Here is a 26,483-nt window from a genome sequence, read left to right as displayed (position 1 = left end):
ACCTCCTCCCGGGCTAAATGGACCGTTTGCACGCACACAGGTACCTCTCTTCACACCTGTTTACCTCTTCCATCACCGTTAGTGTAAACTGTTTTCACTTTTATGATTTCATGTACCTGTTTCTTCATTTACTGTCTGTCTCCACCACCCCAGTGCAAGAGCTGAGGGTCATGTTCACTGCTGTATCTCCACTGCTTACAACAGGGGCTGGCTTATAGTAGCTGCTCAATAAATATTTCTTGAATTAATGTTCTGTTCTGTCTCCTTCTAGAAACAGGGAAACTGAGGCCCAAAGGCGGGAAGGACATGCCACCATGAGTAAGCGTCAGAACCTAGAGCAGAAGGCAGCGAGGCCGAGGCCGGGCAGAACTCCAGGACAGGAGACGTGACCTTGAAGGAGACCCATCTCTCTCCAAGCCTCAGTTTCCTCATCTGTAAGATGGAGACAGCCATGACCACTAGCCGAGAGGTCCAGTACTAGGGGTGAAACCTTGCCCATTTCCAGGAACGATAGCTGCAGTGCAGCATCTGAGCCCCCCAAACGCGGCTCAAGCGCCCCGAAAGCCGCAGATGGAGAAAACTACAATCCCCATAGTGCCGTAGGGAGCACCTGCGCACGACGGCCCGCCCGCAGAGCCGGGGGCGCCCTCTGGCGGCATCCTGGCGCAGAGCTCCGCTCGGCTCACGGAGGGGCGGGGGGTCCGCGGCGCAGACAGTCGGAGCGCCCCGCTGCAGCGGCGGAGCCGAAGCCGGGAGCCGGAGCGGCGGCCGGATCGCAGCCCGCGGGGCCCGCCGCAGCCATGGGCAACCGCGGCATGGAGGATCTCATCCCGCTGGTTAACCGGCTGCAGGACGCCTTCTCCGCTATCGGCCAGAACGCGGACCTCGACCTGCCGCAGATTGCCGTGGTGGGCGGCCAGAGCGCCGGCAAGAGCTCGGTGCTCGAGAATTTCGTAGGCAGGTAGGAGCGGCGCGCCCCGGAGCGCGGACTGCCCCCAGCCCGGGTGCCCGGGCCTCCGCCCCCGGCCCGGACGGCGCCGCGACCTCGAAGCCCTTGGCGCTGCCCCCGCGGGCGGCGCGCCCCCCGCCTGCAGCCAGACGGAGGGTGCCCCCCCAACCCCGAGACCCCCTCAGGGAAGGCAGCGCCCCCCGCTCGTCCTCAAACGTCGTCAAACCACCGGCTACGGTATCACGCCCCCCTCCTCCTCCGCCACATCCCTTAGGGAAGACCGCGCTCTGCTAAGAGACCCTGGCGAGGGGTCCCCCCCTCCCCCAGTATAGGCACCAGGGGGGCCTGCATTACTCAGCGCCTCCCTTCGGCTCCCGCGTCCCTCGGAGCCGGCAGCACCCCAAGGGCAGTGCTACCCAGCCCTAGGCTCCACGGAGGACAGCGCCCTCCCCCATGAGGATCCCTGGGCCGTGGCTAGGGACCCCCCCCCCCCAAGCTGTGTCCCTGAGAGAGGACACAGCCCCCGGACTTCGAGAACCAGGCACAGCCTCCCCCCTCACACACACACACCTCTGCAGCTCCCGCCGCCATCCGTGCGCAGCGCGGCGGCGGAGGGGGGAGGTTGGGGGGGTGCTGCAGGACCAGGAGGGGGTTGGCGGCGAGACCGCTTCTGATCCTCTTGCGAGCCGCCGGCCCCTGGCTCCGCTGCCGCCCCTGGGTGGGGCGGGGGGGGCGCCTGCCACCGTCGCTCTCCCCCCGGGCCTGGCAGAGGGATCGTAATGGAGGGAGAAGGCGGCGGAGGGCAGAGATGACTAAGACAGTGAAGCAGGATGGCGAGGAGGGGGGAGCCATTTGCACAACCTAATCCCCCTCCTGTCTCTGATCCCCCAGGGCGCTGGGAGGGCCAGGTGGCAGGGAGTGGGGGACAACCGCAAAGACAAAAGGTCCCCGGTTTAGGGGGGCAGGTGGGGTCGTGACCCCCCCCCAGGATCCCCAGGGAAAATGGAGGCAGGGGTGGCTTTTTGGTTCTGAGTAGAGGATGGCACCCTCCTGGGAGCGGGATGGGGGCCTCCCCACGCCCTCCCTCACCTTCTTCAAAAACCCTAGCTTTCTCCCAGGGACCTTTGCTGCTAAGGAAGTCCTGGCATGTGAGAGAGGGAAGCGAGGCCCCTCCTCCCTCAGAGAGACCGCAGTTCTGAGGGGACAACCTGGGTCCAAGCCAGGTTCTGCTGTGAAGACTCAGGAGAGTCACTTGCCCTCTCTGAGCCTGTTTCCCCACCTCTATTAAGGACAGTTTCACTGGATGGTTGTTCCTACCCCTCAGATGACCTGGGAAACCCAGTGCCAACCCTGGGACTGGAGCAGTGTATCTGGGAGATGTTGGAAAGCCACCGTGGGGGCGGCTGGGCCCATCTGGTCAGCAGCGGGGGAGGCCGTCTGTCTCTTGGGGATGGGCTCCCATAGAGCCCCCCTCCTGCTCACGTGACCTTCAGAGCTGCAGAGACAAACAGGCAAGAGATACACAGATGGGCCCCTTCCCCGTGGCCCAGCAGTCAGGGTGAGGGGGTGGTGGGGACTTTGGACACAGCAAAGCCCAGAGGCCTTAGTGCTTTAAGAAACACCCACAGAAATGTGGCACTTTACAGTGTACAAACCACATTCCTACCTTTCGTCTGTAGAACATTCGCTGAAAGCCTGCTTATTCCGGGCTGTGTGCTCTGGGCAGGAAGCATGGAGTAGGCGGAGGGGTGGGAAGGTGACCATATCCCCCCACCCCACCCCTGCTGAGCCCTTCTCAGGTGCCCCATACCATTCTCTCCAGGAGGGCCCACAGCAGCTTCATGAGGCAGGTACCATGATGTCCATCCTGGAGCTAAGAGAAGAGACCCCAAGGTTAGACCCCTTGCCCAAAGTCCCCCAGCCAGGAAGGACAGCATCTATTAGAGTCCAAAGCTCAGTTTCCTAATCTCAGTCTTGAGAGCCTCTGAGAGCCAGGCCCTGAACAGGGACATGCAGGTGCATGGGCCTCCATCTTCCCCATCTGTAGAATGGGACCATAGACCATTGCTGCCCTACCTGCCTGACCAGGCAGTGCTGGGCTCCAGGGAGTTTATGGGTGTAAACACCCTTTTGTAAACACACGAGAGGCAGCTGTTGGTGATCAGTTAGGCTTGGGGACCCATGTGTGCCAGGGCCAACCCAGCCCCCGTCTTCCTGGAGATCATGTCCAGCTATGGCAGGTGCCAGCAAGTAGGCAATACAGCAGGCCAGCGCGGCCACTGCTGAACTGGCCTCCTGTTAGCTTGTTGAGTGGAGCAAGATGTGGACCGTACCCCCTGAGGCCCGGGTACAGGGGCCTCTAACAGTGGCCCTGTGGGAGGATGTGCGGGGTGTCCAGGTGCGAGCCCAGGGCAGATGAGGGGGGCTTGGCCTGAGGTGGGGGCATGGTAGGAAAGTGTTATTTGATCCCCATAAAAGCTAGTGAGGAGGCCAGGGCTGGGGCACCTGGAGGGAGTTCAGTCGGGGCCCTAGCCAGCCCTACCTGTTCCCTCATGGGATCCTGACCTCTCCGCCTAGGCCTGGGTCCCTAGACCCGTGAGCATGGAAACAGCCGTTCCGTCTCCATCTCCTGGGGCTTCCCAGGAGCCAACCCCCCAGGGAGAGGAAGTGGAAAAATACACCATAGGGAGCAGAGGCTGCCCCGGGCCAGCCTGGGCTCCTGGGCACCCCCGGACGGCCCTGTGGTCGGCTCTGCGGCGGAAGTGGTACAGCAGCTGTCCGGGACCCTGCTAGGACTTGTCTGGATCGATGTTCCCTCTTCATCCCCCTTTTACAGAAGGGAAAACTGAGGCTAATTCATTTAATTATTCGGACATTCGTGGAGTGTCCACAGTGTCACAGCGCTGGAGAGTCTAGGTTAGAAAAGACAAAACCTTTGCATTCCACCGGGGGGAAACTCTGAAATGGTAAACCCAGGAGCCTGTGTATGAAGAAGACAATGAGAGAATGGGGGTCAGTCCTGTGGAAGGGGAAAAGGAAGGTCAGCAATTGTTTCTAGGAAGGAGTAGCGTCTGAGAGGAGAAGCCATGGGACTGAGATGCATTCTAGGTGGAGGGAACTGTTTGTGCAAAGGCCCTGGGGCAGTAACAAATTTGGCTTGTTCAAAGAACAGAAAGGAGACCCTGTGGCTGGTGTTTGGTGGGCAAGGGCGACATGACATCAGAGAGGCAGCCAGGGGTTGGATCTACAAGCCCCTGAGGCTCTGATGAGTAGTTGTGTTGATTTTCATTTCTGCCAGAAGCTTTTCAGGAGTGGAGCTCCTTGAGCGGATTCCAGCAAGTTGAGTTGGGGAGGGGGCGGGGGGGGGGGGGGCAGGTGAGGAGGCTGCTCCAGTGCGCAGGCGCCGAGGGGGGACGGGCCAGGGCTTTCACAGCAGGAGGAGGAGAACGGTGGGGTTCAGGGTACATTTTGGAGGAAAGTCCCACATGACGTGTGGTGGATGGTATGTGCCGGGTGAGAGGAAAGGGACTCGAGGATGACGTCAGTGTCTTCGATTCTGGGTGGGTGTTGGTGCCGTTACCAGAGGACAGCAGGAGCAGGTTTGGGGGGCGGGGGCAGGACCAGGAGCTCGATTTTGAGCATGTTGAGCCTGAAGTGTAAGGTGGGCAGTGTGGCAATGCCAGCCGGAAGCTCAGGGGAAGGCGGGCTGGAAGTCAATTTGGAACTCACCCATCGCCCAAGGGGTGGGATTTAAACCCATGGGAGTAGATGAGATCATCTCGGGGTGAGTGTAGACAGAGGAGTGTGGGCAGGGCCCCAGGATACCCCAGCATTTTGTGAGTAGATGCCTGCTACCCTAGGCCACCCTCCTTTGTCTGCCCCGGGCTCTGCCCACTCCCCTCGACACCTGTCCGGGACCAAGAGTGGGGTGTCCAGGGACAAGCTCTCAGGCTTTGCCCTCCCTCCGCCCACTCTGGTGCCCAGTAGGCTGATAAATGGGTAGTGCCCACCCTCCCTGCCCTCCTGGGCCCTGGGGAGGCGAAGGCCAGTGAGAATGTGGCAGAGGGGCTGAGAGCTTGGGCTCCGGAATCCGACCTGGGTTCTTAGCTCAGCCCTGCCACTTCCAGGCTGAGTGACCTTGGGCATGTTTCTGAAACCCTGCTCAGCTCCTATTTCCTCATCTGTAAAATGGGGATAATAATAGAACCTCCCTCGTGGGATGGTGCTGGGTGTCGAGATAATGCCCACGAAACACTGGGGGGAGGCCTTGCAGAGGTGATGTGCCGGGTCTGTTCCGCCTGGACAGAGGGCAGGCTGGGAGGCAGCTGGGGCGCGAGTGGTGGCAGGGGGCCTGCTGAGCGTGCCTCTGCCCAAAGCCCAGGGCGGGGGATCTTGAGAGGCAAGGTTTTGGGTTTCCCTAGCGACTCTGCCTACCCCCGCTCAGGCTCCCTGCCTCCTTGCCTCCTATCAATTTCCTTGTCCCTTCCTCCATGTTCTCATCCCAGCATGGTCTTGGTACCAGTCTATGGCCTCTGAGAGCCCCTCTCTTGGTCATCCCCAGGCCCTCCAGTGGGGGACAGCCCACCGTTACTAAGCTCTCATCCTCTGAATGCTTTGGGATACATCTGAGTGGTTCCAATTCCCAGATTTGGAGACTGAGGCCAAAGGGGATTAGGCGGTAGCCTGAGACATCCTAGGTGGAAAATCACTGACTGTGGAGGGGGCAGAAGGGACTGACATTAGCTTCGCACTTGCAGCGTACCAGCCCCTGAGGATGCAGCCATGAGCCAGTAGGACACATTCCCACTCTCAGGGGGCTCACAGCTGAGCAGGACAGACAGACACTAAATCACACCAAGAGCCCTTTTGTTGTGTATTTGAAGCAGGGTATAGGGAGCCTTCTTTTGAAAAGAGGGGTGTCATCAGGGGGGGCCAGAGAAGGCCCCCCCCTGAGGAGGTGGCATTTGAGGCTGGACCTTAGCAAGAAAGGGACCCAGTCAGGCAAAGGAGTGAACACACCCCAGGTACAGGGTCCCATCTGAGCCAAGGCCCAAGGAGGGAAGGAGCCCAGTGGGTTAGAGAACCCAGACAAAAGACAGTGTAACCGAGCGACGAGTGGAGGCCCCAGGGAGACCAGGAAGGTGACGAGGCACCCCAGCAGCCCCTCAGCGGCCACCCGCACCCAGAGAGCCGACTCCCCGCCAGGCAGCCACCCTGCTCCAGTTTCTGAGCGCTCAGAGCCAGCACCTGCCGCGTGCCGAACACACGTCCACACCCAGACTCACGTGCTCAACCCAGGCCAGAGAACATCTTTTCCAAACCCCCGCCCCATCCAGGGGCCCCAAGGAGTCGGGAATGAAAGGTGACTCTGGCAGACAGCATCTGATCCAAGCTCCAATAGAATCGAGTTTCCCTGACCTTGGCTGGGGTTACAGGGTCAGAAACTCCAGGAAGGTCAGGGAGGGGGGAGGAGGGGGTGCATGGGCAGAAATGGAGGCCCACGTGCCTGATGTCTAAATATTCTAGTTATAAATCAAGCTAAGGGATCGCTGAACACAATGCATTCTGCTCTCCCGCCTTGGCAAACTCACTTTCATAACAACCTGGCAGACTGGGTTTGAATTTAGAATTTCAAACTCAGAGTTCCGTGCCGGGGTGTGGCGTTGCGGGGACAGGTGGCCCCTCTCCCCAGGCTGCCCCTGTCTCTTCTTACTCCAGCCTGCACCAGAAGGGGGATCCTGGCCTCACATGCAGACAACCCGCCCTCACATCTGAGCTCCAGCCTGGTGCCAGAAAGGACCCCCACCCCCATCCCCCACTTGGCAGGGCAGAAGCCTGGAGGAGGGCTCGAGACCGAGAGGGAATTCCAGAACACTCAAGTGTGGCCTAGGAAGGGTGCATAAGCTCCAGCTGGGCACTGACCCTTGGCCCCTGGGGACCCCTTGCTCTAGAGATCCAAAGAGGGACCCCTAAAGTGTGGGGCAGGGGTTCTGATTCCCCATGTCCAAGGGCAGTGCTGATTATTATTTTCTTGGAACCAACAAACTGTTGGTTGGAGGAACAGACTCTCATCCCCCGCTTTCAGGTGGTGAGATGGCTCAGAGAGGGTAGGCACCTGTCCGAAGTCCCACAGCAACGGACTGGGTACCGGCCCCCCGCCTCTGTGTCAATTCCTCTTCACCCCCACCCACGTGTACATGTATGACACCCCTCAGCTTCTCCTCCACTCTCCCCGGTTGTCTCTCTGGACTCTGACCCCTTCCCGGCGTGAAATCTAGCTAAGGACCAAGAGCAGTGCGGGGATGGCCAAAACCGTTGCAGGCACCAGGAAAAATGACTCCTGGTCTTGGAAGGTGTTCAAGGCAGCTTCCTAAATGGCATCTGCCCACTGCCCTGGCCGAAGGCTCTGGCACCAACCTCCCCTCCTAGGTTATCCTCTCCATGCGAGTCAGGCCCGGCCCTGTGGATCCTGCCCTCCATCCGCCCTCCTCTCTGTTCCCCAGCTGCCCCACCTCTGTCTTAGCTCCTGGGGCAGCCTTCTCTCATGCCCACAACCCGTTCTCCACCTGACAGATCGGAGTCTGTCTGTGGCCTCCCAGTCTGACCTCCCCCGCGGGTCTGCCCAAGTGTCTTGCAGTTCAAGGAAAAAATGCCCCCCTCCCCCACCCTCCTGGTATATGCTGTCCTCATCTTCACCATGCCCTCCTCTCCCTCCTTCTCTGGCTCATCCTCCAAGTCTCATGTCAGCCGACACCTCCTCCAGGATGCCTTCCCTGATCACCCTCTCCCCCTATGACCTAACCCTCAGCATGTGGAGTAGGGCTCAGTTTTCTCCCAGGACAAGGGGCTGCAGAGGAAGAGAGAGGCCAAAGCCTTGGGCGGAGGGGTCCCCGCAGACAGCAGCTCCAATTACAGTTCCTTTTTTTTTTTTTTTTTTAATTTTAAACCACAGTTACTTTTAGCATTTCACCTGTTTATTAGTGCTTCCCTTGCATCACTCCAGCTCAGAGGCATCTGGTGGAGCCCAGGGAAATGAGGCCACCAGGCAGGATGCGGAGAAAAATCTCAGCGGGAGAATGCACATTCCCCTCTGACCGAGTCCCAAATCTGGAGGAACGCGATGCTCAGTAGCACACACAGGGCACCTCGCCACAGGCGGGCACCCTCCGTTGGAGCCTCCCACAGCCAGGATCTCAGGGCATCCCCTCAGCAGCCCTAGGAGGGAGCTGCTGGCTTGTGTCCTCTTTCCCTAGCGGGGAAACTGAGGTTGGGAGCAGGGAAATCATTCAGTGGTGGAGCTGAGATTCTTTTGCCTCGAGCTACTGGTGGTAAGAACTGAACATCCGGGTATAGCTCGGTGTTCATTGACTTGGGAGACGCCCCTGATGAGCTGTTAGGCAAACAGAGCCGCTGCAGGAGTGTGGACTGGAGCCCAGTGAGTGTGTGGGCACGTGAGGGATCCCTGACCTCGTCTCTCGTCACACCAGCCTCACACAGCCCCACAAGGATCAATCAAGAGGATTAAGTTGGGGGTGGTTGCACCTGGGAGGCTCAGGTCATGATGATGATGCCAGAGTCCTGGGATCGAGCCTCGCGTGGGGCTTCCTGCTCAGCAGGGAGACTGCTTTTCTCTTTGCCTCTGCCTGCCACTCTGCCTGCTTGTGCTCTCTCTCTCTCTCTCTGACAAATAAATAAATTTTTAAAAATCTTTTAAAAAAGAATTATTTTTTTAAATTTTTTTAAAGGTTTTTTTTTTTTTTTAATTTGACAGAGATCACAAGTAGGCAGAGAGGCAGGCAGAGAGAGAGGAGGAAGCAGGCTCCCCACTGAGCGGAGAGCCCGATGTGGGGCTCGATCCCAGGACCCTGAGATCATGACCTGAGCCGAAGGCAGAGGCTTTAACCCACTGAGCCACCCAGGCTCCCCTAAAAAAAAGAATTATTAAAAAAATAAAATCTTAAAAAAAAGGATGCAGATTTCTTTTTCTTTTTTTTTTTTTTAAGATTTTATTTATTTGACAGAGATCACAAGTAGGCAGAGAGGCAGGCAGAGAGAGAGGAGGAAGCAGGCTCCCTGCTGAGCAGAGTGGGACTTGATCCCAGGACCCTGGGATCATGACCTGAGCCGAAGGCAGAGACCTTAACCCACTGAGCCACCCAGGCGCCCAGGATGCAGATTTCTTAAGCAGCTTTATTTACATGCCATAAAATTCACCTGTTTTCGGTGCACAGCTCAATGATTTTTAGTGCATTTACAGAGTTGTGCAACCATCATCACAGTCTAATTTTAAAACCCTTCCAGCACCCCAAAAAGAAGCCTCGTGATGATGCGGATTTTCAAGCAGAGCCTCTGACCAGCAGTCAGTGAGCCCTCAGTGTTCGCCGTGATTATTATTGAAAATGATAAAATGTTTACAATGGTGGTCCCAGGTTTTGGGATGATCATGGTTTTTTTTAAATTTTTAAATGTTTTGTGTATTTTCCGAGTATGTTTTCAAAGGGAGAACATATGATTTTTACAAGCAGGAGGCAAAAGAGAAATCTATTTCCATCTTGAAAATAGAAAGTCATCAACACTTGCAAGGGAGGGGGGAAAGAAGGAAGGAAGGAAGGAGGGAAGGATAAGGAGGAAGGAAAGATCATCGCTTTTCTTTAGTCGGGAAAATGGTTTGCTGAGGAGAAAGTGTGCACTCGGAGTCCAGAGCCCTGGGTGCTCTCCTACGCACTCACCAACTTGCGCTATGACCTTGGGCAACACTTCTCTGCCTTGTGCCTCATTTCCACACCAGTACAATGAGGGTGATGGTGGAAAAACTAGAGGAGCTTTCCTTCAATTTTTTTTAAAGATTTTATTTATTTGAGATAGAGAGACTGTGCGAGCACAGAGGGAGAGGGAAAAGCAGACTCCCCGCTGAGAGGGGAGCCCGATGCTGGACTCGATCCCAGAACCCTGGGATCATGACCCAAGCCAAAGACAGACGATTAACTGACTGAGCCACCCAGGCACCCCAAGGAGCTCACCTTCAAATCATTCTCTTGGCCAGCAGGGCTGCCCTAAGGGCCAGCTACATGCCCTGCTCCATGCTGGGTACTGGGGCCACTGTGGTCAAGAGAACCAGCCCAGTCCCTGCTCTCAGGACATCAGAGCATCCGGGGAAGCCAGGCCAGGACTGCCTTGAAATATTCCAACCTCAGCTGGAAATGCATGGGCTTGTGTGGTGTGGGCATGCCTGGGGCCTCCTGGGGCAGCGGGAACAGAGAGGGACTTGTTGCCTGGAGGCCACCTCACCTCCTCCCCACTGTATTTCTTGGCCTACCCCCTCCCTTGCCTCCACCCCAGCCCTGTGCTTCAGAGGGCACCTCAGGGCCTGCCTGCCTCCCTTGCCTTCCGCTTTCAGGGGCAAGATTTGGCTGGAATTATCCTGGCGCACCCGCCTGCTCTTCCGGCTGGCTCCCAGGGGACCCCCCTCCTTCCAACTCCCTCCCTGCTGCATCGTCTGGTGGGAGCCCAGCCTGTGTTCTCAGCTTTGCTCAGCAAGTTATGTTCTTTATAATTGTAACAGCTACCCCTTCTTCAGGCATTGAGATATGCGAGCCTCATGGTAACCCATTTTACTGATGTGGAAACTGAGGCTCAGAGAGGTATGGCCACCTGTCCACAGCCACACAGCTCCTGAGTGGCAGCTCTGACATTCAACACCAGGCCTGTCTGACCTCAGAGCCCAGGAAACAGGAGACTTAGAAGGAAGGTGGCTGCTGGGTGCGAGCCAGACCAAGCCGGCTGCTCACTGATGTTACTTGTGTTCAACAGGACCTGGGAGGCAGGGTCCCTGAGCTCTGGCTCCAGATCTCAGGTCCTAGAGTAGAGTAGGGGAGGGTCACTCTGGGCCTTCGGTGCACTCTCTCCAGACCCCTCTGGGTAGGATGGTGTCAATTCAGACAGAGAGCATGTGGCCCTTGGAGGCCTGGAGAGATGTTTACTTCATCCTCCCTCTGCCTCAGGTTTGAAAGCGCCTCTGCAGATGGCAAGGCAAGGCCTCCTCGGGAAACCACCATCTGTCCAGAAGGAGTAGGGAGAGCTGGCAGGCCACCATGCACCCCTCCCACATGGCTCCTGGGGCTGGTGGGCCCAGCACACTCTTCTCCGTCCTCCCTCAGCCTAAGCAGGAGCTGGGTGGGAGGTGTGGGGGGGGCACTGGCTGGGGGCCAGGCTGGGCTGAACCCCCACTTTAACAGAGCGCCGTGTGTCCAGGTGGAAGGCAGGAGCCGTGGAGGGGTCCAGCCATGCTCTGTCCCTTGAGTGTTGCCTGAGGACCTACCAAGGGCCAGGCCTGGGGTGAGCCTGGGAATCCAGGAGGGAGCCAGGATTCAGTCTGGACGTGTGAACCAGCCAGTGTTCTTTGCTGCCTACCCAGGCGTGGGGCTGGGCCCCTCTCAGCCACCTCTCCCATCACAGCTCCCTGTGCCTCTCTGGGCGTCTGTCCCCTCCTCTAGACAGCGATGGAAGAATGACATGGCCTCTGAAAGCTTCTCCTCCTCGTGTGCCTCATTTGCATCTAACCTTTCATGGTCAGAATCTCGAGGTCCGGGTCAGTGCCCGGAGGAGGCAGGCAGAGCGTTCTGTGGGATCTCGCATTCCCTGCTGAAATTTGGGTACTCTCCTAGAGAGGGGGCTGAGCACCCTGGGCAGCCCCCTGGAGGTGCTGAGCGCCTACTAGGTACCAGGCCCAGGCTAAGCTCTTTGCATGAAAAGCTTCCGCCCGCCTTCTTGCAGCCCACATGTGGTCGTGGCTGATGCCCGGTTTCTATGATGCTGGTTCGCCGCTGAAGGTTTTGAGGCCAAGAGAGTGAAGCGCCTTGGCCAGACTGCAGAATGGCTTTAAGGTGGGATTTGAACCCAGGGCCTGTGCCTGGCCTTGGCTCCTAACCAAGGGAATGTGAAAGTGACATGGGGGGGGGGGTCATGTTTAAAAATCAGGTTCCCTCTCCCCTACCCCTGTCCCACTAAATCCTAACCCAGCATATCCGAGCAACATGCATTTTTTTTTTTAAGATTTTATTTATTTATTTGACAGAGAGATCACAAGTAGGCAGAGAGGCAGGCAGAGAGAGAAGCAGGCTCCCTGCTGAGCAGAGAGCCCGATGCGGGGCTCGATCCCAGGACCCTGAGATCATGACCTGAGCCGAAGGCAGCAGCTTAATCCACTGAGCCACCCAGGCGCCCCGCAACATGCATTTTTTTAAAAGATTTTATTTATTTATTTGACAGAGATCACAAGTAGGCAGAGAGGGAGGGGGAAGCAGGCTCCCCACTGAGCAGAGAGCCCGATGCGGGGCTCGATCCCAGGACCCTAAGATCAGGACCTGAGCTGAAGGCAGAAGCTTAACCCACTGAGCCACCCAGGCGCCCCAAGAAACATGCATTTTAATAAACTCCCCTGCGGGCCTCATGAGGGCCTTGCTCTGAGAACCTGTGCCGTGACAGAGATGGGACCTTTCCCCACCCAGGCGCCCCCATCACCGCCCTGGTCCTGAAGATCCTGGTCTGAGGAAGGGACCTTTCCCCACTCAGGCGCCCCCATCACCACCCTGGCCCTGGAGATGGCCCTGGCCCTGGTCTGAGGAAGGGGTCTACTCCCACACATAGCCCTGCTCCTCTAATCTCTGCTTCCCATAAGCTGCTTGTCCTTTAAGTAGCCCTGGGGAACCAGTGACTTGGGCCTGTCCAGCCTGGCCCAGGCCCCTAGCCACCCCTTCAGCTGGGCCCTGGGCTCCCCATACCCTCTCTGCAGCATCTCATTGGCCTTCAACCTGCAGGTCTGCTGGGGCTGAGCCGGCCTGTCTGTGCAGGGAGGGGGGCTCTCAGGGAAGGTCCATGTCTCTGCGTGGGGGGCTTTCTGTGGGGAGTCCCATCCTTCCCAGCCCCTCCTATAGTTTCCATGGCAACTGCTGTTGCCATGGTATTGCTGGGTGAGGAGCTGGTTGGGGAAAAGGGTGGACCCCAGGCCCCCATGCCCACCCGAGCCTCTGTGAGAACAGATGTCCTATCAACACAGCTCTGGGGGTTCCCAAATACTAGACAGTCACCCCCAGAGGAGTGAGTAAAGGATGGGAGGGTTAGAGACAGGAACTGCCTCACCACCATCCCCCGCCCCCCCAACCCACCCTCCGGTTAATCCCCTCCTTATCTCCCTTGGAGCACGTGTCACACGGCATTGCATTATCTGTTTACTTGTCTGTCTCTCCCTCTGCACTGTGAGCTCCTCCTCCGGGTAGGGAGCTGTCTGACTCATCACATCGCATCCCCCGGGCCCAGCACAGGGCCTGGCACAGAGCAGCTGCTTCCAAATCCGTCCGAGACGGAATGTAATTGAATTACATAAAAAGCCAATTCTGGCTTTTTGGGTTGAAAGAGGAGCAGATTTCGACAGGAAACTTCCCAGTCTCTGGGGCCCCACAGGCCCTTGGCTTTGAATCCGAGCTCGGCCGTGCCCATCTGGGTGACCTTGGACAAGTCACTTCACCTCTGAGCCTCGGTGGCTTCATCTGTAAAATGACCGTTCCCATGTCAGGGCCCTGTTTTGAGGGCCAGGGGATTCAGTCAGCATTTATCCTGTACCTCTTACATGCTAAGCCTTGGGCTAGACAGTGGGATCCAGCGGTGGGCAGAAAGATGCTGGGCCTGCCCTTCTGAAGCTCCGTCTTGCAGAAATGAAAAGTGCTTGCCTAGCACCTGGAAATGATGAATAAAGGCAGGATTTGTCATCCTTCTCCTTCTCCATAGAAGTAGCTGACTCCTCCCTGTTGGCCTCTCATCTCCCCAGAGGAGGGGCGGGGCAGGAAGAAGTCTCCCCAGGACCCAAGAGAAGGCCTTGAACCCAGGAGCTTGGGCCTACTCTGTTGTGCCTGGGACCCCCTGGCCGGGGAGTGCGGGGGTCAGGGCGGCACAGGAAGTTGTGTGGTTCAGGTCAGGCTCTGGGCTGGGGGTGGGAGACCTGGGTTCTTCTCAGGCTCCGTCCAAGTCCTGTAGGAGCTTGAATGTCTCTTCCCCTTCTTGGGCCTCCATGTGCCTCTCCGTGAATGAGATGGCCAGCTGGATCCCTCTGGTCCCTAGGCTGTAGCCCGCTCCCCGCTTTCCTATGTCCTGGGGATCCCATGACTGCAGTTCTGACCGCCTGGGCGCTGAAGGGACCTCCGCCCTCAGGCTTGCGCCGGCCTGGGTGGGGCCATGGGTGGGGGTGGCTATGAGAAGCGCTGACAGGACAGAGAATCAGCACCCACAAGGGCTAGCCAGAAGGAGGGCTGAGGTTGACATTGGCACAAGCAGATAGTTGGGGTATAGACATCAGGTCTGGGCCAGTGACTCGGGGACCCCCTCAGGTCCCGTCTTTCAGAGACTGGGTCTGCACGGGACTGAAGCACAGGGAGCTCTCCCAGCAGTCAAACAGATCTGCGTCGGGAGCCGGCTCTGCTGGATACCAACCGCGCAGCCTGAACACCTCTGAGCCTCAGTCTCCTCATCTGGAAAATGGGGATAATAACAGCACCTGTCTCACAAGGCTGTTGGGTGGAGTGCATGAGATACTGCCCACAAGGAGCCTGGTGTGCAGCAGGCACTTGAAGAAGCCTGAATTCCCTTGCCTCCTTCCCCCCATCCCCCCTCAGCCTCAGCCTCAGCCGGATGGGGCCCCCAGGGAAGGGGAAGTGAGATGCTGCCCTTCCCCCACAGCGGAAGGGAGAGGAGAAGGTGCAGCTCCATTTCCTTGAGACCCACTCTGTGACCACTGGGCGCTTGGGCATGCAGGGCACCCCACGCCACAGTCGAATGGCGGTGACTGGGTCGGCAGAGGGACTTCTTGTTGGCCCAGAACCAACACAGAGCATAGCCGAGAGAGATCTGGGGGTTATTGGTCTCCTGGCAGTTGATATGCATGAATCTGTGACCCAGGGTACTGGTGGGGGGTCCTTTCTACCTTTCTTGGATGCCTTCTCCCCTGAAACCCCTTGGACTAAGGTGTGGTGGGCACTTTGGAAAAGCACTGGGACTCCCCAGTGGCAGGACAGATGCCCCCAGGACAGAGGGAACCTATTCAGGCCCTGACCCTCCTCTCGCTCCCACCTCATTGCAGGGACTTCCTGCCCCGAGGGTCAGGCATCGTCACCCGACGCCCCCTGGTCCTGCAGCTGGTCAATGCCACCACAGGTACGCGCTCCGCCAGCAGCCCCGACCCGGCCTCTCCGGCCTCCCCACTCTATCCCCAAAGAGCGGTCCCGCCTAGCCCCCGAACTTGCTTGCTATGTGCCTTTGGCTCTGGATTCCCCGTCTGGAAGTGGGGATAAAAATGCATAACGGAGACTGTGGTGGTGTTGTGGGGAGGGAGGGGAGAGAAGGCAGTGTTTGGGGGGTTGTGCAGTGGAAGATGGGACCCGGGTGGGTTCCAGATTAAGATGCTTACCCCTCCACCGTTCTTCCCCAACTCCCCGTTCTGGGGCAGAATATGCTGAATTCCTGCACTGCAAGGGGAAGAAATTCACCGACTTCGAGGAGGTGCGCCTGGAGATCGAGGCTGAGACCGACCGGGTCACTGGCACTAACAAGGGCATCTCCCCGGTGCCCATCAACCTCCGCGTCTACTCGCCGCACGGTGAGGAGACGTGGCCCCGCCCCGGGCCTCCTGGCTCCGCCCCCACAGGACCCCACTCCTCTGCCCATCCTACCCCAAACTCCACCCCGCCATGGCTCCGCCCACCGCTGGCCACGCCTTGCACGGCCCCTCTCCCCTGGCTTCAGCCCCGTGTTTCCCTAATCCCGTCCACCTGCCGCCGGCTCCCGAGCGGATCCTCTCTAGCCGGCCCCGTTCCTTAATCCGCCCGCCCACCGCCACGCCCCTCGCCTTGAGCCCGCCCTCTCGCCACCTTGTCCAGTGCTGAACCTGACACTGGTGGACCTGCCCGGAATGACCAAGGTCCCGGTGGGGGACCAACCTCCTGACATCGAGTTCCAGATCCGGGACATGCTCATGCAGTTTGTCACCAAGGAGAACTGCCTCATCCTGGCTGTGTCCCCGGCCAACTCCGACCTGGCCAACTCTGATGCTCTCAAGGTTGCCAAGGAGGTGGACCCCCAGGGTAGGTTCCTGAGGGCAGCAGAAGGGCAAGGCCCTGGCGCTCTACGTTCAGGGCCAGGAGGAGCCACTCTGAAGAGTAAAGGAGGGAGGCGGCGGGTGAGGGAGGGTATGGGTAGGGAGATGGGCGGAGGGGGTGGTCGCGCAGTGCACGGGGTCTCAGGTGGGAGGGCGAGTGCAGGTGCAGATGAGCCTCTCCTGCGGCCCCCCAGGCCAGCGCACCATCGGGGTCATCACCAAGCTGGATCTGATGGACGAGGGCACAGACGCCCGTGATGTGCTGGAGAACAAGCTTCTCCCCCTGCGCAGAGGTAGGCAGGCCCCTCCCCTAACCTGCTGCTCTGCCCCTCTCCTTCACCCGACCCTGCGCAAGGCTGCTCGCCCCTGACCTCTACCGCCTTCCACAGGCTACATAGGGGTGGTGAACCGGAGCCAGAAGGACATTGATGGCAAGAAGGACATCACGGCCGCTTTGGCCGCTGAGCGCAAGTTCTTCCTCTCGCACCCATCCTACCGCCACTTGGCGGACCGCATGGGGACACCCTACCTGCAGAAGGTCCTCAACCAGGTGAGAGCTCAGGCCTGGGGAAAGCAGCACGGGGGCAGAACCAGTCAAATGTGAGGGTGACCCACAGAGGAGTCCTCCTCGTGGGTGTGATGAGGATGGGAGGGAGCGGGGAAGGGCATGTGGCATAGCGGCGGCCCTGGGGACTTGGAGCCCCACAGACCTGACACTCCGGCTCTCTGAACTTGAGAATTATCCTGCGGGAGGCCGAAACTCAGAGGGGAAGAGGGGTTAGCCCTCCAGCCATCCCTGCCCAGAAACATTTTATTTGGCCCTCATGGTGTCTAGAAATCAGGTAATTTCAAATAAAAATCTAGACTCCCGCTTCTATTGAAATTTGCATGGGGCGCCTGGCTGGCTCAGTTGGTAGAGCCTGTACTCTCCATCTCAGGGTTGTAAGTTGGAGCCCCACAGTGGGCGTAGAGATTATGTAAAAATAAGATCTTTAGGGGCACCTGGGTGGCTCAGTTGCTTAGGCGGCTGCCCTCAGCTCAGGTCATGATCCTGGAGCCCCAGGATCGAGTCCCGTGTGTCCGGCTCCCTGCTCTGTGGGGAGTCTGCTTCTCCCTCTGACCCTCCCCCCTCATTCTCTCTTTCAAATAAATAAAATGTTAAAAATAAAATAAAATCTTTAAGAGAAAGAGGGAGGAAGGAAAGAAGGAAAGAAAATTGCGTTGTTCACTCATGAATTCAGTTCTTATATCCACTGTATGCCAGGCCCCGGCCCCAGAGGCTTTGCTTCTGGTGGGCAGGGCAGTGGTGGGCAGGGTCATGGCTGCCTTCTGCCGCTTCCAACCTCACCACATCCACAGGTGCCCTGGCATCCTGGCCCCTGCTTGACCCTCCGGGTATCTGCATTTGTGACCATGGCCTTAACCCCTGCCTCATTCTGCTCCCCCCCCCCGCCCCCCGCCCGCCCCCAGCAACTGACCAACCACATCCGGGACACACTGCCGGGGCTTCGGAACAAGCTGCAGAGCCAGCTCCTGTCCATAGAGAAGGAGGTGGAGGAGTACAAGAACTTCCGACCTGATGACCCAGCGCGCAAGACCAAGGCCCTGCTGCAGTGAGGCCCGCCCCGACTTCTGACTCCCCAGCACGGAGCCGCCCCTCAGCACAGGGCTCCCCCAGGGCTCCCTCCACAAGGCGGCTGCAGCCCCCTCACGCCATCCCACTCTCTCCACCCCCCAGGATGGTCCAGCAGTTTGCCGTGGACTTTGAGAAGCGCATTGAGGGCTCAGGGGACCAGATCGACACCTATGAATTGTCAGGAGGAGCCCGCATCAACCGGATCTTCCATGAACGCTTCCCCTTTGAGCTAGTCAAGGTAGGACAGTCTCCCCGGGCTCGGGGGTGGGGCGCGTTTGCTTAGGACTACTCACCCTACCCCTGCCCAGGACTTTCACGAATACGTTTGCTGACCTGGCGACAGCCCTGGGAGGAGGGCATGGGTCTTGGCCTTCCGGGAAGCAGGAAGGCCCTGACCAGCAATCGCCTGCTCTCCTACACAGATGGAATTTGATGAGAAGGAACTCCGAAGGGAGATCAGCTACGCCATCAAGAATATCCATGGCATTAGGCACGTATTGGGACCGGGGAAGGGGGCTGAGCCCTGGAAGGCAGGGTGTCTGGTGCCAAGGCACAGGGAGAGAAGTGAGCCGCCCTCAGGAAGGACCAAAAGCCCTAGTCCCCGGTCCCCTCCACCCTTTCTGGCTCCCAGCTCAAGTAGGCTCGAGCTGGGGGAGGTGGACTGGAGGCATGGGCCACCCCCTCCCTGCAACTTGCTGTCCTCCTTTGCTGTCCCTGGAACCAGGGCCTGCAGGCTGCACCAGCTGGGCAGAGCCCAGGACATAGGTGGTTGGGGAAGCATCCTCCAGGCTTGGACCCCCTGCCCATCCTCAGGATGAGACAGCCTCCCCCAGTCCTCTCCAGGAGGTGCCAAACCACTGGGGAGGGCCTGGGATGGAGCCGCTAGTAAAGGTCTGTGTCCTTTTAGGATGGGACAGGGGCTCTCGACCCTCCAGACCCTCCCGTAGAGTCATTAGCCCCAAGTGGGCCCCAGTCCACCTCACTTCCCTCCTTCTAGCCAGCCCCATGGCCTTTGGAACAGGAAAGGGGACTGTACAAAGGACTGTTCCTTAAAAGCTTAGCCCCCCTTCAAGGACCCAGACCCACACTGTTCATTCAACAAGAAAATGTAAAGCACCTGCTATGTGAGAGGCAGTGAGCGAGACCAAAATATCCCTGCATTTAAGCAGGTTCAATTCCAAGGTTTGGCATGGAAATTACAGACTGATAACTGCATTGGCCATGACACAGGGGGAAAAAAAAAATCTCTCTCCTGATCTTAAAATAAAATGTTTTATCCCCAGAAAGGCTCTTAAAGAGAACCCAGTTTGGCAGTTTTCATACCATTTCTGGCCATAGCACCTTTTGTACGAACAGAATTTTCAGAGGAAGCAGGACATTCATGACAATTATAAGCAGACCTTGTCTTGCCCCCAAAGAGCATCAGTGGAAAGTCCCTCATCAGAATCCCTCCCGCCCGTTTTACAGATGAGAACACTGACGCCCAGAGAGGGGAAGTGGGAGGACCCCAAGGGCAGAGTTCAGGGGGTCGGGCGGGGCCCTGGCCTGGCACTCCTCGCAGGAGCTGGCCTGTGACACTGTGCCCTTCTCCCGCTCCGGGCGTTCAGAACGGGGCTCTTTACCCCAGACATGGCCTTTGAGACCATTGTGAAAAAGCAGGTGAAGAAGATCCGAGAACCGTGTCTCAAGTGTGTGGACATGGTTATCTCGGAGCTAATCAGCACGGTTAGACAGTGCACCAAGAAGGTAACCCGGTGGCCCGGGCCAGCCCCCCCCCCACCTCTGCCCCCCTCCTGCACCGCTGCCAGGCGCTCCTTCCCCCACATCCCCCACCACCTCCTCGGTAGCATGTACAGACCTCGACGGGGTGGGGGAGGCAGGTCACCATGGACCAAGATAGGGGGCCTCTCTGAGGGGGCCTTAACCACCCCCTGGTCCCCAGACGCAGGGATTAGACATTGATAAGACAGGTGTGATGGCGACTGTTCATCCTCCAAGCCCACCAAGAACTCCCCCAGCTCAGGAAGAACAGGCCTGGAGGGACCCTGAGTCCTCTTTCGGCTTTGGGGGTCCCGTTTGGGGGCTCGCGGGACCCCACAGACAGGTGAGATACAGGGCCTTCTTGGGTGCTGCTCTGGGGGTCTGGATGGCTAGAGGGGTGCAGAGGACCCGGGTCTAGCAGGTGCCCTGACTCCCCACTGTCTTTCATCCTCCCCATTCTCACCCCAGCCTCACTCAGGACTCTCACTCAGGACCTTCCCCTTTTCTTCCATCCACATCCAACCTTCCAGGCACAGAGCCCTCTTCCATCTGTTACGTCATCTGAGCTTCACAGAACCTCCCAAGGAGGACAGGGCAGGGAGGATGGCGCCCATGTCACAGCAGGAAAACTGAGGCTTAGGAGATCAAGTGACTTGTCCAAGGTCATATAAGTTAGTAGGTGGCAGAGATATTACTCGAAACCAAGGCTTTGGACTCCAAATCCAGTACTTCTTTGATTCCACGCTCAGCCTCCCTTCCTTCCCTCTCCCCACTGCTGCCCTGGCCCCTTTCTACCACCACTTCCACTCTTCCTGTCTTTCCTCTTCTCTCTTTCTGTCTTTCCCAGCTGAGTTCCTCCAGACCCTTTTGGAGGAGAGGCAAAGGATGCCCCTTGTGGAGAAAGGGAAGGGCAGGAGTAGAACAGAGAGCTGGAGAGTGGAGGTCAGGCAGCTACGCTGCAACTCCAGGAGGCATCATCTGCACCATGGTCTATGCAAATGGAGCCCCCTGGAGTTGTGCAGTGCACAGCCTGGGCAGTTGGATGCAGCGATCCTGGTGGAGGTAGGGAATCATGCTAGGTTTTGGAGCCAGGATGAAGTGAATGCAGGAGGTACTGGCAAACCTTGAATTGAACAGTACGGGTGGGTGGCGTCCTGGCCTGGGACCCTTAGGAGGACCCAAAGGCTGTGACAAAGATAGCATTGGAAAAGACAGAGAGGGCTGGCTCAGTGTAGCTGAGGAGTAGGGGTTGGGGGGGGAGCCCCAAGCCCTGGGGAGAGGATCTAAACTCAGTAAGGGGCCTTGTTTGGAGCAGGGGTTGGTCCCTCAGAAGCCCCCCACCCCATACGCACAGAGTCTTGGGAGATACTTGGCAGCACCTGGGAGGTGCCGACCCCGGGTGGCGGGAGGGAGGGCCGGTCCCACGCTCACATTGTCTTCTGTTCTCTCTCTCTTTCTCTGTGTCGGTGTCTCTCTCTCTTCCCCCATGCCCGTGCCATCCTCCACTCCTGACTCCTGGCTCTGCTTGGCTTTCACTCCCTTCCTTCTCCCCACCTGCCCACGGCTGCTCCTCCTGTCCTGTCCCCTCCTCCCTGGGTGCAGGACGGGCCTCTTCACACCTGACCTCGCTTTTGAAGCCACAGTGAAAAAGCAGGTGCAGAAGCTCAAAGAGCCCAGTATCAAGTGTGTGGATATGGTAGTCAGTGAGCTCACGGCCACCATCAGAAAGTGTAGCGAAAAGGTATGACGGACGCCAGGGCGGGGCTGGGCCTGGCTGTCCCTTCCTCATGGCCATGGCCTCCCATGGGCAGAACCATCTGCTGAGCAGGCCTGACAGCCTCTTACCCACATGGACCCAGACGCCTGTGCTGCCGGGTGACTCTGGGCCCTTAGGTTTCGTGCCAGCCTATAACCCTGGGTCTGCTTACACTTACGATCCTTTTAGGCCCCCATCGCTGCTAGAAGACTTTGCTCCAACCCGAGCATCCTCAGTGGTCCCTTTTCACTAAGAATGACAGTGGTGACCACGATGAGAAGGGGACGGCTGATATTTGTTAAGCAGCTATTATGGGCCAAGCACTGAGCTAAGTGCTCATCTTTGTTAACTGACTTAAGCCTCCCAACAACCCTGAGAAGTGGGTAATATTATCCCCATTTTACAGATGAATCAACCAAGTCTCAGAAAAGAAGAGCAGAGTGGGATTCAGAGTTAGGGAAGCGGTGGGGGCGGGGGGTGGGGGGAATAGATCTGGGATCCAGGCCTCCTGGGGTGGGGGAAGCCAGCCCAGTTCCTCAAAACCAGTTGCCTTAAAGCATCTGGGATTACTCACTTTATGGTAATCCATATGCATTCGACAGGGCCAGCCTCTTTTGGGTCTGTGACCTTTTTAAAGGCCTTCTTCCTATTTGTCTACTTTTGGGCATTCTGAGGATTTTTAGCCAGGTCGTCCGAAGGCAGTTCTTCCCGGGGGGAGTGCACGAGAATCAGGTGCCTGGGGGAGCCTTTCCAGGATTCCAGTGCCCCTGCCCGGCAAAGCTGATTCAGAATCTCCAGGAGAGCCCAGCCTCTCCTATATTTGGAAAAGCTCTCTATGCTGGGCGGTGGGCACTTCTGCCTTAACTTTATGTTGCAAGTAAGTTTCACAGGTTTCGTGGCTCGTGCGTAATCTGTCACGTGCACACCTTTCCTTATCCTGTCTCACTTTGCCCACTTATGGGGACAGTAAGCAAATTAGCATCCACGCCGTGCCTTTTCCAGGTGCAATAAAACCTGGGCCGGACTCCCCACTGGGTTAGTACTGACCGTGGCATCTGGGTCACTGTCCCACTGCCCCCTGAGTACTCGGCCACACAATCTTACTTTTGTTACACTTGAAAAAACACCGAGTTTATCTTAAACTGCCTCAAATCTCTTTACAAACGAAGATGAGATATAACTACATTATTTTTTAACTTTGGCTTTTCATTATGAAAACTAATACCTTCTCAATTCTAAACACTGGGGAAATGACAAAGCTTAAAAAGGCAGCAACCCTCCCTTCCCGGGAAGCCACTACTGAGATTTTTGTATGTTTCTTGCAAGTATACGCCTTTTAAAAAAAAAATTGAAATGACCAGTTTTGATTTTGTTCTGATCGTACACAATTGTGACAAAAATACTCGAACAGTACAGAGAAAGCAAAGTCCCTATAATCTTTATCTAAAGATAAAGACTATTAGCTTCCTAACTAATTACAAATATACGCCAGTTTTAACCTAAATGGGATCATACTATATACACACTGATTTTGGAACTCTCTTTTACTGAGCAATATGTAATGGAATCCTTTACATAATTGCAAGATCTACCCTTGACTGCTGAATCATAGTCCACTGTAGAAATATGCCTTGATCTATATATCCAGTATCCTACTGACATTGCCATTGTTTCAAGCTTTTTTCTCTTTTATAAACAGTGCTGCAGTGACCAACCTTACAAATGTATTTATAGTACGTATCCTGCTGTTTCTTTTTTTTTTAAGATTTTATTTATTTATTTGACAGACAGAGATCACAAGTAGGCAGAGAGGTAGGCAGAGAGAGAGGGGGGGAAGCAGGCTTCCTGCTGAACAGAGAGCCGGATGTGGGGCTCGATCCCAGGACCCCGGGATCATGACCTGAGCCAAAGGCAGAGAGGCTCAACCCACTGAGCCACCCAGTTGTCCTTGTTTCCTTTTTTTTTTTTTAATAATTTTTAAAAAAGATTTTATTTGTTTATTTGACAGAGAGAGGGAGAGAGAGAGAGAGCACAAGTAGGCAGAGCGGCAGGCAGAGGGAGAGGGAGAAGCAGGCTCTCTGCTGAGCAGGGAGCCCAATGCGGGGCTTGATGCCAGCACCCTGGGATTATGACCTGAGCCGAAGGCCACCGCCTAACTACTGAGCCACCAAGGCACCCCTATTCTGCTTCTTCTTTTTTCTAGAAAGACAATGGCCAGTCAGTGGGTATGAACATTCATGATTTGGGTAACTTCCCCACTTCCCCAACATTGCCCTATTCCTCCTAATTTTTTTTTCCTTGTCCTTTTCCCCCTAAGGGTTATTTATTTATTTTGAGAGTGGGGGAAGGGACAGAGGGAGAGAGAAAAAAAAAAAAAAATCCCAAGCAGGGGAACCTGAGTGGCTCAGGTAGTTAAGCATCTGCCTTCGGCCCAGATCATAATCCCAGAGTCCTAGGATCAAGCTCCATGTTGGGCTTCCTGCTCTGCGGGGAGCCTGCTTCTCCCTTTCCCTGCCACTTCCCCTGCTTGTATGCTCGCGTGCGCACACGCTCTCGCTCTCTCTCTCTGTATTAAATAAATACATAAAATCTTAAAAAAAGAAAGAAAGAAATCCCAAGCAGACGCCCTGCTGAGTGCAGAGCCTGACATGGGGCTCAGTCTCATGACCCTGAGACCATGACCTGAGCAGAAATCACAAATTGGGCCTTTAACTGACTGAGCCACTTGGGCACTCCCTTCAAATCTTTTTCTATACATAGGGTTATTTTCCCTGTTAGGTAGCCCCCACTGTGAATATATTAGCATCCTGCTTTTTCTTTTAGTAACACACATTGGGGGGGTATGTTACATAGTCTACATAAAACTTTTTTAGTGGTTGCGTGATATTCAACTGAACTGATTTGTCATGATTTATGTAACATGTAGTACATGTTTTCCTATTGGTGAACATTTTTTTTTTAAGATTTATTTATTTTAGAGAGAGAAAGACCACGAGCAGGAGGGGCAGAGGGAGAGAAAGAATCTCGAGCAGACTCCACGCTCGGCGTGGAGCCTGATGTAGGGTTCAATCTCATGACCCTGAGATCAGGACCTGAGTCAAAACCAAGAGTCAAATGCTTAACCCACTGCACCACCCAGGCCACTTAAATTATCTCTGGTTTTTCAATATTATAAATAATCTGGCAATGAACATCCTTAGTAATCTCTACACTCAACATGGGGCTTGAACTCATCACCCCAAGATCAAGAGTCACACACTCGGGCGCCTGGGTGGCTCAGTGGGTTAAGCCGCTGCCTTCAGCTCAGGTCATGATCTCAGGATCCTGGGATCGAGTCCCGCATCGGGCTCTCTGCTCAGCGGAGAGCCTGCTTCCCTTCCTCTCTCTCTGCCTGCCTGTCTTGTGATTTCTCTCTGTCAAATAAATAAATAAAATCTTTAAAAAAAAAAAAAAAAAAAAGAGTCACACACCCTACCGACTGAGCCAGCCCGGCCCCTGAACATCTTTGCCTATACAAAAATCCTCTTTCTCTACGATTTTTTCCTTAGGATAGATTCTTAGAAAACTGATTACTAGAATCAAACACTTAAAAACTATGAAACAATCTGCGAAATTGCATTCCAAAGGAAAGCAGTAATTATCATAAATGGTAACATTTTGGAAACAACCCAGATATCCATCAAGAGGGGATCGATTATGTAAAGTATCACGCAGTCAGTGGCAGACGATAGCTATTAAAAGGGCAAGGCATATTTATTTCCATTCACATGTCCCTCCTCAGTGTACTGTGGGAAAGAGCAGGTTTCAAAAGACAATATAGTATTGGGGGGAGGAAATAGTATGTGTGAATAATAAAATCCCGAAGGCATAGTCATCACATTGCTAACCATTATGTTAAGAGAGGCAAGGAGAATAGGAGGTTTTCCATTTCTACTTCGCAAATTTTAGTCTTGCAGTGAGTCTAGATTTTTGTCAGCAGGAATATTGATTACCAAAACTTTAAAAAAGAAAGCTTATAAATTATTTCCAAAAAATAATGTTGCCTTTTGATGTATTTAATGAGTAGTAATGATTTTTTTTTTCTCTACATGACAAAACTTCACCCATCTTCTTTATTTTTTTTCTTCCCCAAGTCTTTTTAAGTTTACCCAGGCACCTCCCAGAAGCTTCTAAATAGTCCATTCTAACTCTTCCCCGGCCTGCTGGGATTACAGCTTTCCTCTGGATGAAATCTGGAGTTTAATGTCACCCATGGGGTGTGCTGCTTAATCCTCCCAAGGACGCTATGAGGGAAGGTGCTGTTACTGCCCCATTTTCCACAAAGAGAAACTGAGGATCAGGAAGGTTGCAGTCACTTTCCTAGGGAGAGTTGGCGGGGTAGGGGCTGGCTTTGAAACAAGAGTCATGTGGCTCCTGGGCCTGCGTCCTTGACCACTCACTCATGGACTCCAAGCTGACCGCCCCACTAAGCCAAGGACTGGGAGGGAAATGTTCCATTTTAAAAACTGGCTAAAAGTCCTGGAAAGGCTCAGAGACAGCCAGAATGGAAAAAGATGCTCAAAGGGAACAGAACTTCTCAAAGAGGCTGAGGCTGCCCTGTCATGTGTGACACATGGAAAATTTGACAAATGTAACATCCAGAACCAGCGGGAGAATTGGTCATGTTCTTTAGCAAATTGCTCCCCTTTCCCTCCTTGCCCACCTCCCCCCTCCAACACACCCCCCCTCCCGCCATAGCCCTGCCCTGGGAGGAAGCACGTGGGACCACCTCAGAGGTGGTGACTCAGTCCTGAATGTCTACCCCAAGTTGGAGACTTCAAGGACTACAGCCCCTCCTTGGGCCTCATGGGGCAGTGGGTCCACCAGGCCCATCCAGCCAGTGTTTGTTTTGAAGCCCCCGGTCTCGCGCTATGTCTCCCCCCAAGGTCCCTTGTGTTTGGCCACATCAGCTACACCTTGGCATAGCCATGGGATGATCGGGGGTGAAGGGGGAGGATGAACCATCTCTCACGTCTGCCTCTCCTGGGCATCCAGGGTGCCACTTTCTTCCCCATCCTTCTGCCTTTCCCATGCCCCTCGCCCCATCTCCTTGGCCGCCATCTTGCTCTCAGGATCATGACCTGTAACCCAGGCACACTAACCTCCAGGTCTCTTCCCACATAGGGGGTTTCACCTGAGGGGCCTGACCCAGGCATGGGAAGAAGGATAGGACTGGTTCAAGATTTGCCGGACCCAGGTC

The 26,483-nt window shown here is 55.9% G+C and overlaps 1 protein-coding gene across 15 annotated transcripts in view; it reads left to right on the top strand.

The window, feature by feature from the left end:
• The first annotated feature begins 705 nt into the window (after window positions 1-705).
• Window positions 706-26,483, top strand: part of DNM1 (dynamin 1) — a 45,835-nt gene continuing 20,057 nt past the window's right edge. For 10 of the 15 annotated variants that reach the window (XR_006820768.1, XR_006820771.1, XR_006820770.1 and 7 more), the window contains exons 1-10: window positions 707-961; window positions 15,078-15,151; window positions 15,444-15,593; window positions 15,874-16,077; window positions 16,286-16,384; window positions 16,481-16,641; window positions 17,562-17,704; window positions 17,830-17,965; window positions 18,150-18,217; window positions 21,091-21,229. Coding sequence is in view for 10 of the 15 variants with exons in the window: in XM_046022577.1 (XP_045878533.1) it covers window positions 801-961; window positions 15,078-15,151; window positions 15,444-15,593; window positions 15,874-16,077; window positions 16,286-16,384; window positions 16,481-16,641; window positions 17,562-17,704; window positions 17,830-17,965; window positions 18,150-18,217; window positions 21,091-21,229 (1,335 nt within the window). In the remaining 5 variants the exon portion in view is untranslated. Of the gene's footprint in view, window positions 962-15,077; window positions 15,152-15,443; window positions 15,594-15,873; window positions 16,078-16,285; window positions 16,385-16,480; window positions 16,642-17,561; window positions 17,705-17,829; window positions 17,966-18,149; window positions 18,218-19,334; window positions 19,474-21,090; window positions 21,230-26,483 lie in introns of all 15 variants that reach the window. The other 5 variants (XM_046022578.1, XM_046022576.1, XM_046022575.1 and 2 more) reach the window with 2 other exon arrangements.

This window comes from Meles meles, chromosome 11 (assembly GCF_922984935.1).
Source record: "Meles meles chromosome 11, mMelMel3.1 paternal haplotype, whole genome shotgun sequence".
Lineage (NCBI taxonomy): Eukaryota > Metazoa > Chordata > Mammalia > Carnivora > Mustelidae > Meles > Meles meles.
The sequence above is the reverse complement of the archived record's forward strand: the minus strand, read 5'-3'. Positions and strand labels throughout refer to the sequence as shown.